Raw genomic sequence first — 9,988 nt, 5'->3', positions numbered from 1 at the left:
AAAGAGGGGAATGTTGCCCTGGTGATAGAAAGTAGCTGGTAAAATGTAGAAGTTACCTGGTGTTATTGCATGGCAGGCAGGTTATAAAGTGCCATAAATCCAATATCTATATTTAGTCCATGATTGTTTGTGTCCAGTGGATTTATGAAGTTCATAGGCTCGTCTATGAAAGGGGTTTTGTAAATTCCCTTTGAGGATTAGAACTGAGAGACTGGAGAGAAAGTAGTTGTCTTGTGGGAAGTCTGCACCCACAGGTAATTAGGTATTTTTGTCTTTGATAGATTTTCAGTGTGGGTTCATTCTGGTGCACAGTTGTTGTTTGCTTTCTCCTACATATTTTTTATCAGGGCATTTAGTGTAGTAGAAGGTTATTCTACTGCACTCATCACTAAGAGAATAAAGTGTGTCTGAGCCATCAGACAAGGCATAATGGAAACCTGCAGAGCCATTTTGCATTGATTCCACGTCTTCCAGACAGTGGATTAGGACAGGACATTCCAAGAACAGGGGAAAGACGGTCTCTGGGCACGTTGTCTCAGAGTTCAGGGAGGCTGCTCTTCTGAAGTCTTCTCTAAATTACCCTGTGGAGCATGGGATATTTGTTGTAGCCACGTTGATCTAGAGACAGGCATACAAAACTCTAGGGGTAGAAGTGATAACTTTAGTCTAATAAAAGATATCACCTCTACCCCAAAAGTGTGTCTGTCTGTGGAGCATAGGTCTCCACTAGAATTAATCATGAAATGCACTGAGTAGTACTGCCCCTCAAGTCTATCCTTTAAAATATATTCTTTTCTAAATAAAATGACCTTGCTATACAGCTGGACCTATCGGGAGCCTCGCAGGCTGAATGACATGGCTCTGTGGGTCAGATCTGCCCCACAAGCTGAGGGTTGAGCCTCCCTAATTTACTCAGTTCAGGAAAAATAGTAATTTACAGTTGTGTTCATGTTACCCCTTAATAGCACTATGGACATGTATCTATTATCTGGCACTGCTCACAAGAACCAAGTATTGCCTCAAAACTCTAGGATGCTTGGCCTGTACTTTTCCTGGCAAGGTACTGATGAATAGTTTAATAAAAACAGCAATATTACATAAAAAGTAGACGATGTCTCATTCTCGGCACTCAGATACCATAGTGATACATGCACTGAAAATCACATAGGTTAGGTGAGCTGTGGTGAGCAGTGTTTCCTTTGGACAAAGTTACACATATGGAAGCTGTGCCGACAGCTGCTGAACTTTTTATAAATGTCTGTAGTACAATTGAGGGCATGGTCACACAAACAACTTACCATGATGTAAACAAGGTTGATAATTTTACTGCACAGCAACTGCTATACCTATAAATGTTCAATGCTCTGCTTCACAGTGAATGAAAACTAAGTCCTAGGACCTCACCTCCTCAGCGAAGGGAGGTAGTAGCACACACACACTGCAAGTACCTTGAATTAACTGCACTTGAAACTCTGGCTTTAGTCAATGTAACGTAAGAAATAAACACAATATAATAGATGGGCCTAATCTAAAGCCTATTGAAAAAAAATAGAAAGACTCCTATTGTGTCCAGTGGGCTTTGGATCAAACCTTTCTCCTAGATGTTTTAGAGAGTTATAAAGGCCTGTTTCAAGAGAACTTTAAGATGTTTCTTGACAATGAAAATTTACTCAGGTCTTCATGTAAGGAGACTTACTTTTACCATTCACTATGAAAATAAGAGTGAGCTGGCTTCACCACATTGGTATTTTCCACCTTAGCAAGTGACAGACACAGAGTCAGATGTTGTTTGTAATAAAATCAGAGGGTGACTCCTCTCTGAATAAATTTAATAAACAAAAGGAAAATCAGGAACATTACCAACAGCAGTAACAGATGAACAGGAAGGAATGGTGCACAGGTAGGATTATACAGGTAGGATTACATATTTAACAATAATTCCAGTCTCTACCCAAAGAGCTCTCCCAAGAATGAGAAGGGACAATCACATCAACAGATAGTACCACTTTGAGATGATGCATTTGTGTCATTGGTTACTGACCTGTCTCTAACTATCAGCAAGAGCAATGTATTAGCAAACTGTGCAGTTCACCATCAGGAAGTGGGTGTTGCAGACAGGAACCACCTCCACCTATTTCTCTTTCCTCTAACTTGCACTAACTGTTGGTACAACAGATAGCTGCTATCTTTACTGGGTGGGTACCACTATTTTGAGGGCATCTGTTAGGCACACTCATCCACTCAATACAATTTGACTTCTGCTGTAGGTGAGTTTTTTTCTTAACTACAGTATAGATAAATAAATTAATAAATGACTGTAACAAGGCCTCAGCTACCTCAAAACAGCGGCAGTATAAGTGCTCCTAATAGGGAAAGGAGTGCACCAGTGAAAACTGGACTGGCTACAGCCCAGCAACAGAAACATTTTCAATGTATTCCTCACAGAATAAGTTGCAATAGATTACAGATCCTTAAATACAGAAGCAAAGACCTAAATGTATTCAGGATGCCAAAGGGTCTTTACAGACCATGAACTGCCAGCCTGGCTTGCCAGACTTTGCACATGCAAAAGAGGACATGGAGCGAACAGAGGGGAATGGACAAATTTAAAACATAAAAATAAATTGTCTTCAATCACCTTCCTACCCACTTCATTCTAATGAGTTACTTGAGGTGATTCTAAGTAGTCCTAATACAGAAGTCTGATCCCAAACTGAAAAAGCAGGTCTAAGAGCGACCTTAGACTCAGAGAATTACACTAGAGAGGCAGCTTTGCTAAAGTTAAAGTTGACAACCTCTTTCTGCTTAAAGTGCTCTAAAATCCAGATGCTTACTCTGATTTTCCTGGAATGTGGTATGCCTCATGGGGGTGCTTGGTTTCTTCATAAAGGCAGGTGCTTAAATGGATTTCACTGCATGTGTATAGACTGAGTAGCCAAAGGCCTTCCAACCTTTCATTTGAGCTGGGTAGCCCAAGGGGATGTGTAGCAGTCATCAAACCTTCCATACACGTAGCTAGTGTCAATTCAAATCTGACCCTTGGTTGAAATCTGTTGAGGGGGAAAGTAAAAGAAGTATATTGCTGCAATCTGTCAGGGATCTGGGGGGAAATGTAATTCTAGAAGAGAGAGAATTCAGCAAATGTTCAAACTATTTCAGCAAATACTATAAATTCCATGAGAGGATGCTTGCTGGGAGGGGAAAGCAACTCTCGAGGATGAAAAAACGGGGAAAAGGATTTGGGGCGGTGTCAAGAGGATGGAAAAAATGGACATGAGTGGGAGGGAAAGATAGAGGGGCTTAAACCATGGGAAGGGTGAGGATCATGTTGAACAGGGTAGACCAGAAATGATAGCCCTAGAAGGGTGGCAGGGCAATTGGGCGGTATCTGTGTCAACCCTATGAACTCTCCTAGGTGTACCAGGATCTGGAAGTGGGGCTGTATCTGAGAAGCTGCGATCCCCTTTCCTTGGTCTCCCATGTGTGCCAGGATCTCAAGGGTTCTCTCCCCTTCTGGGAGTGTCTGAGGCTGTCTACCTGTTTCACTGTAAGAGCTGAGCTCTGAAGATTGCTGTACATTTTAGCAGGAATCTCAGCTTGTGCTAGGATCTGGGTGTATCCATGAATGTTTAAACCGCCCTCCTTATTTTCTTCCAGTTGTAAGTCAACACCTGCAGAAGCCCAGTACCACTTCAGGGTGAGCTGAGAATACCAAGAGCATAGTGATGAACCTGGCATGAGGAGTTGAGAACAAGTATGCCTGATGCATATCTCTGGCTTCCTTATTCAGATACAGTCTATTACATTTTCAGATATTAAAAACACATCCAAGTGTACAGATCTTATCTGACTTGTTTATTTGTTCCCATGTACATGGTGATTAGAACTGGAACCCTAAATCCCAATAGTTCCCAACTCAGAAAACATTGAGAACTTAAGTGGATCTGAGCCCACTTTTTGAAATCCACATCTTTGGTCATTTCTGCTGACTGCTGTAATATGGACAGAGCAGACTGATGGTAGGTTCCTTTGCTAGTTGAATGCAGCCAGCAGTTGTTTTTTTTAATTTCAGAAGCCAGGTTTTTTTAAGGAATCATTAGCAAATTGTTTCCCTTCTTGCTGTCTCTGGCACTCATTGCCTCAGGCCTTGTCAGAAACAAATGTCAGTATAATGCAGAAATCCAGGACACAGTCTTCCATCCCAGGAAAATAGCACCAAGATTTGCATTGAATTCTACAGGGGCACAGAGGGCTTAACAGACTAAAAGATTAGTTTATTGATCAGTTCTGGTGCCCAGAAGAAAAATTGATTTTGTTTTTTGGCCATCTAGTGCTCATGAAACATATTTTTAAGCTCACCCCCTCCAATCCCTGGGCCAGAAGTGAGAGTAATTTACTTGGAGTACATACTGCCTGCACTTAATCTATTCAGTCTAACAGTAAATGGTAAATTAGATGCAAGTGACTTAAGATATCTGTTTGTCTCTTACATTTGATGCACTGCAATGAGGAAACTCCTGTTCAGGAATTGCAGGCAGTATCTTTGTTGCTTGTACATTAGCTGAGGGTCTTCGTTGGTGGGTCTCCTCTGTTAAAAGTTAAAATAATTTTTAAAAACAGCTAAGAGATCTGCAATGTGTTAGATATTAAGGGTGCATCCAGATGAGCGCACACATGCAGTATGCAACACCTGTGGCAACACAAATTGCACATGCCACACATGCGGTTGTTTGCTGCACTGCTAGTTTGCAGCACAGCAGGTTATTTTTTAACCTCAGTGTCAAAAATACCCACACCTGAAAAAAACAGGGTGGCACACGTAGCAGCAGCGTGCGCTGCCCAAAACCAGAGTCTGCCTGGCCAAAGCCACACTCCAGCTGCCAGCCAGGCTTCATATGCCAGGTTGCCACTGCTGGAGCCCTGGCCCCAGAAGACCAGGTAAGGCTGCTGGAGCCAGCCCTCCCCTACCCACCAGGGGCAACTTGCCACATGCCAGAATGCACATGCATGGGTGTTCCCCTGAGACAAGTAGCAGTGGCACAACAATGTGCCACTGCTATTTATTCCTGGGGAAATGTACGTGAGTGCTCATCTGGATGTGCTCCAAAATAGAATTTTCCAAACTGGTTCTGTGACTTAAGTGGTAAAGAGAGGTAGTTAGTTGTGTTAGTCTGAAGTCAGGAAGAAGACAGGGTAGATTTGCACCTCATAAACTGACAAAATAAGAGATGTATAGCATAAGCTTTCATAAGCAGTTGGCCTACTTCATCAGATGCTGTGAAGGGACTGCCATAGGACCAAATTTTCTAAGTTATTTTATGTGCTTAACAATGCAGATAAATGCTTCTAGGAATTTTGAAAAGCACCTAACCTAGGAACCTAATTTCCATTTGAAAATCCCAGTATTAGGAGCCAAAGTCTCATTGAAAGGTCAATTGGGTTAAGGTACATAAATCGCTTTGACACTTATGAAAATTTTATCCATAGAAAAAATACAGCTCCATGTTTAATAAGAGTATGCAAACTCAGAGCCATGTATTAGTTAGGGTGAGCATACAGTCTATAGACTTTCCAGTGTATCATGCCTTATGAGTGGGCTCAGTTACCATCACACAGGGACATGCAACAAGATATCCAAAGGCCACTGTAGATAAAAGAGTAACATGGAGTGTTATGAGAGATCATACAATTACTGAAAGCAGGTAGTTTGTACTTCTGAAAGAGGACACCCGTCACTTACAAGCAAAAGGACCTTGGGAGGACTCAGGTAAGGAGCCTGAAATGGGGGAAATAGAATGTGCAGGGAGCTTTGTTTAAAGAGGTCACCGTTATTGATGCAGTACATTTTCTGCAGATCTGAAATGGGATGGTGTTGCAGATACTAATTTAACTGCAGATCTCTTTCCTGCCCAACTACATCTCTGCCCAATGTATAAATGCCCTCCTATGTGCTCATATGGAAAAGACAAATTATGCCACAGATATTCTGCTTCCTCCCCCTCACCATTTCAACTCTCATTCAGGTATCTCCTCTTTGTACCCAGGCATCTCCTCTGTGCCTACCTAGAAAAGACAGTTTCACTCTCAAAATGTAAGCAATTATATAAGAAAAGCAGATTGAGAAAGTGACACAAATAGTAATGGGATTCCAGTTAAGGTTTAACCTTGGAGGAATCCAGGGAAAAATAAAAAGTAGTATTTTCCCTCCATTATGCATGTTAAATGGAGAAATGATCCCACATGTGTGCTGCGCCAGGGTTCTGTTCCTACTGTCTGTGAATGTGACTGTACCTGGGCAGCCGAAATCAAATGTAACCTATAAAAAAGAATCTCTCAAACTGCCTCTGCTCCCTTGTAAAACATAGTAATAGACCTAATGTAGTCATTAGATTTCACATTTTTCTGTTGAAATGTCATGCCTTTGAAGTCAGTGGGTCTGCTGTAAATATTGAATGCTGTGACAAGATTTGCTTTTTCCAGCATTACTCACCTAAGCTGCAGTGGAAGAGATAACTGTTCAGCTATGTCAAATATTAACTAAGGAGGAACAGAATTAAATATGTGATGCTCTGTTTGGCCTAGATTTTAAAAAGTCTCTCCTATCTCATCCTTGCATCTATTTAATACTGCAGCAGAAGCATCCTGTCAGCTTACCTCACTAAGAAAAAACATTGCAGAGTAGAAGGCAGCCATGAGCCTAGATTTAAAGTTCTGTGAAATGCTAATGCTGTTCTAGATCTCAGGCCAAAATTTCACTCTTATTTACATCCCATTGACTTATATAAGAGTGCACAAGAATAGCTGAGGGAAGAATAGGGCGCATCTTCTCTAATGTCATAGTCAAGGACTATCATGTTAATAGTATCAGAAGGAGAACATTACAGAACTTGTAATCACTGAACGGCAACATGTATAATACACACTGGGTGCACTCATTGAGGTGCATAGCCTCAGGACTGAAAAAAGACTACATACCTACTCAGGAGTATAACAGGGCAGCTCCACACCCTGGGCAGCTTTAGGACATGGAGCAGTGATACCTGTCACGCTGCCTGTAGTGATGATGAAAGTAGCTATTTTTGTGCCCCTTCATCCCCAGGCAGCAGCCAGGGCTGTTGCCCCCATCTCCCACTTTCAGTTACACTACCGTGCCTGCTCAGATTTTATACATACCTAAATTCAGTATAAAAAAATGCTCAATAAACAGACAGAACTGTGCTGCTTGCAGATCCACAACTGACTAGTTCCCCTCATTCTTCCAATTTCTAATAGTTTCAGGGCTGTTGGTAGAAGCCATGAAAATAAGAGGAACTAGTCAGTTTGGGGGCTGGGCTCCTAGTGACACAGACCTGACCACCCTGTATATTTAACTAACACTATTATTTACAGCACTGCTAGTCCTGTGACATTAGCAAACCTAAAACTGACTAGCTTTCCCTCGTTTTCAAGGCCATTCGTAGCAGCCTTTAAATGCCTTACAAATGAGAGCGAACAGCCATGAAATTGGCTTCTGTCCTTTTCCAGGCTTCTAGCAGCAACCTTTCACAACTGCTTCCCCTTCACTGTCTCTAGTGCAGTTAAAGGAAATACATATATTTGCAAACTAGATAGCTATGGTTACAACCAAGCAGGCAGTTAACCAAAATACAATTAAGCTTGAATTAAGTTCAAATGCACAGCATCAGTGTGGGGTGAAAGATGCTGTGCATTTGAACAGTTATGCACTTCACTGATAACACAGACAACCAGAGTGGGTTACAATGTAAGAAACAAACAGCACGTTGGAACTGGCACTGTGTTATGTAGTCAAGTAAATGATGCACTTATCCAGCATGCATATAAATAGGGGAGTTCTTGAGTTCACTTATTTTCCTGTACTGACCACCCATGTCATTTAAACAGTGTAGGAAATCAACTGTGGCTAGGCTATCATGTACTCCACATGTAGGGGCGTGTAGAGTTTATAGACAAGAGGGAGTGATCACAGTCTAGACTAGGGGTGGCCAACCTGCAGCACAAGTGCCACAAGTGGCACAGGCAACCTTTGTGTGGCACACAACAGATCAGGAAAGGGACAGGCAGCACAGATCAGGCAGGGAGCAGAAAGCAGAGCAGCAGATTAAGTAGGGCAGGGGTGGGCAAAATGCGGCCCACCAGGCCATTCTATCTGGCCCACAGGGCCCCTACAAAATTTAGAAAATTAATATTTATCTGCCCCCAGCTTCCTGCCATGCGGCCCTCAATGGCTTGCCAAAACTCAGTAAGTGGCCCTCTGCCCAAAATAATTGCCTGCCCCTGAAGTAGGGCAAGGGGATCAGAGTGGACCTTGGAGAGGGCTAATTTGTGGCGCACCTGCCAAAAAAGGTCTAGACTGTGCTCTCAACAGCTTAGTACCTCAGAGCTAGCATGGAAAAGGAAGCCTCAACTTTTGCTTCTCAGAGCCCCAGTTCCCAGCTTGATCCTGCAAGACAGCTGCAGCCTGTTGCTTTCTTATGCTGGATTGTAAATTTAGAGTCTAGCTGTTAATTATTAATTATTACTGTCAATTTAAAACCCATATTTTAAGCCTACCAATTCAATTACTGTGTTACTAATCAAGCAAAAGGTAGGGCAAGGTAGCCTCTTAGGGATAAATTGGCTTTACAGCATGATCTTTAACATCCTAAACTGCTGAATTGTTCAGAGTTTTCAGTAGTCAAACTTGTCTCCACCATTTGTGTTGCTTGCTTACTTTTGCACTTTCCCCAGCTTGAACAAAGAGAGTCAAATAAGTCATGCTTGCTTTTATTTTATATTTTGTTTCTCACTTCAGAGTCCTTGGTTTCAATCACATGAAGTTGATGATTATTTATGTTAAGCCAAGTGGAGCTAGCTGGAGCATGTTTGTCTATTATGTCACTAACTGTCTTGACAAGGATGGCACTTTAAACAAACAAATATTAATCAATTAAAAGAATTGTTCCTATTGGAATTTAAAAAAAAACTCACTGAAAAACTTTAATTGGTTTTGGATATAATAAAATCCTGATTTTACAAAATTGAATTTGAAATTCAATTCAATTCAGAATTTTTTCTAATGGCCTCCCCTTAACTGTTTAGATGTAGATGTTGATCTTTTTATGCTGGGATTTCAGGGATGTAGCTGATTACTGTGTGCTTTTGCCTATACTTGAGCTCCATTAATTTTAATAGAAAAAATCATTAAAATAGTAAAAATCATGAAAATAACTCAAAAAATTCAGATGTGACATGAAAGCAATGGTAAAATTAATGTAGCAAAAATGTGTTGGAAAATATACCACGCAACTCACAAACAATTGAAGTCGCACATATGTTTCTGTTTCTATAGAAATTGTCTCTGAAATATTCGCAGACATTATGGGATTGTATTCAAAACTAGTCACAAGCTCCTATGCTATGAATATTAATTTGATAATGTTGAAAGCCAAAAGCATCATAACATAATAAAAAAAAAGCATACTGAAATATCCTAAATTTATTAAAATTAGCTTTATATCATAATGAGCTAAGCAAGCTCATCAGAGAATGTATCCTACTATGTAATGAGCCAAATTATGGCTCTTTGAGGCAATGAAGAGCTGCACCGAATGAGAAGAAATGCATCTGTCTGAGCAATGTGGCAGAAAGTATGTTTCTAATTGGGTTCAGCTAAACAAATAGTACAGTTATACTAATAGAATTCCTATTATGGGTATTCTAATTCCAGAATAGTTTATACTAGTATAATTTCTCATGTAAAATAAAGCTATATAAGGTATAGTGACTCCAGGGCCTCAACAGTAGGTTGCAGTGAGCTGTGGCTCTTACAAAACCATTTAAAAATATTGTCTTCAGTCCCTATAAATTGTACTTCTGGTGATTGGGAGCACTGCGCCCAAATCAGACATGCCACTGTAGGAGGAAGCAGCAATTCTATTTCTTATGGGAATGCTCAGTGTCTGCATACTAAATGTAAACAGTTAAGTAT

General features: G+C 40.9%; 1 protein-coding gene across 1 annotated transcript in view; it reads right to left on the bottom strand.

Moving 5' to 3' along the window:
* Positions 1–1,534: 1,534 nt before the first annotated feature.
* The window catches only part of TMEM156 (transmembrane protein 156), a 96,860-nt gene continuing 88,406 nt past the window's right edge, over positions 1,535–9,988 (bottom strand). The window contains exons 7-8 of the mRNA XM_014522534.2: positions 4,491–4,588; positions 1,535–3,050 (exon numbers count right to left, since the gene is read on the bottom strand). Coding sequence (XP_014378020.2) covers positions 3,027–3,050; positions 4,491–4,588 — 122 coding nt within the window. The 3' untranslated portion in view covers positions 1,535–3,026. The remainder of the gene's footprint in view (positions 3,051–4,490; positions 4,589–9,988) is intronic.

The sequence above is a fragment of the Alligator sinensis genome, unplaced genomic scaffold (genome assembly GCF_000455745.1).
Source record: "Alligator sinensis unplaced genomic scaffold, ASM45574v1 scaffold246_1, whole genome shotgun sequence".
Taxonomy (NCBI): domain Eukaryota; kingdom Metazoa; phylum Chordata; order Crocodylia; family Alligatoridae; genus Alligator; species Alligator sinensis.
The sequence above is the reverse complement of the archived record's forward strand: the minus strand, read 5'-3'. Positions and strand labels throughout refer to the sequence as shown.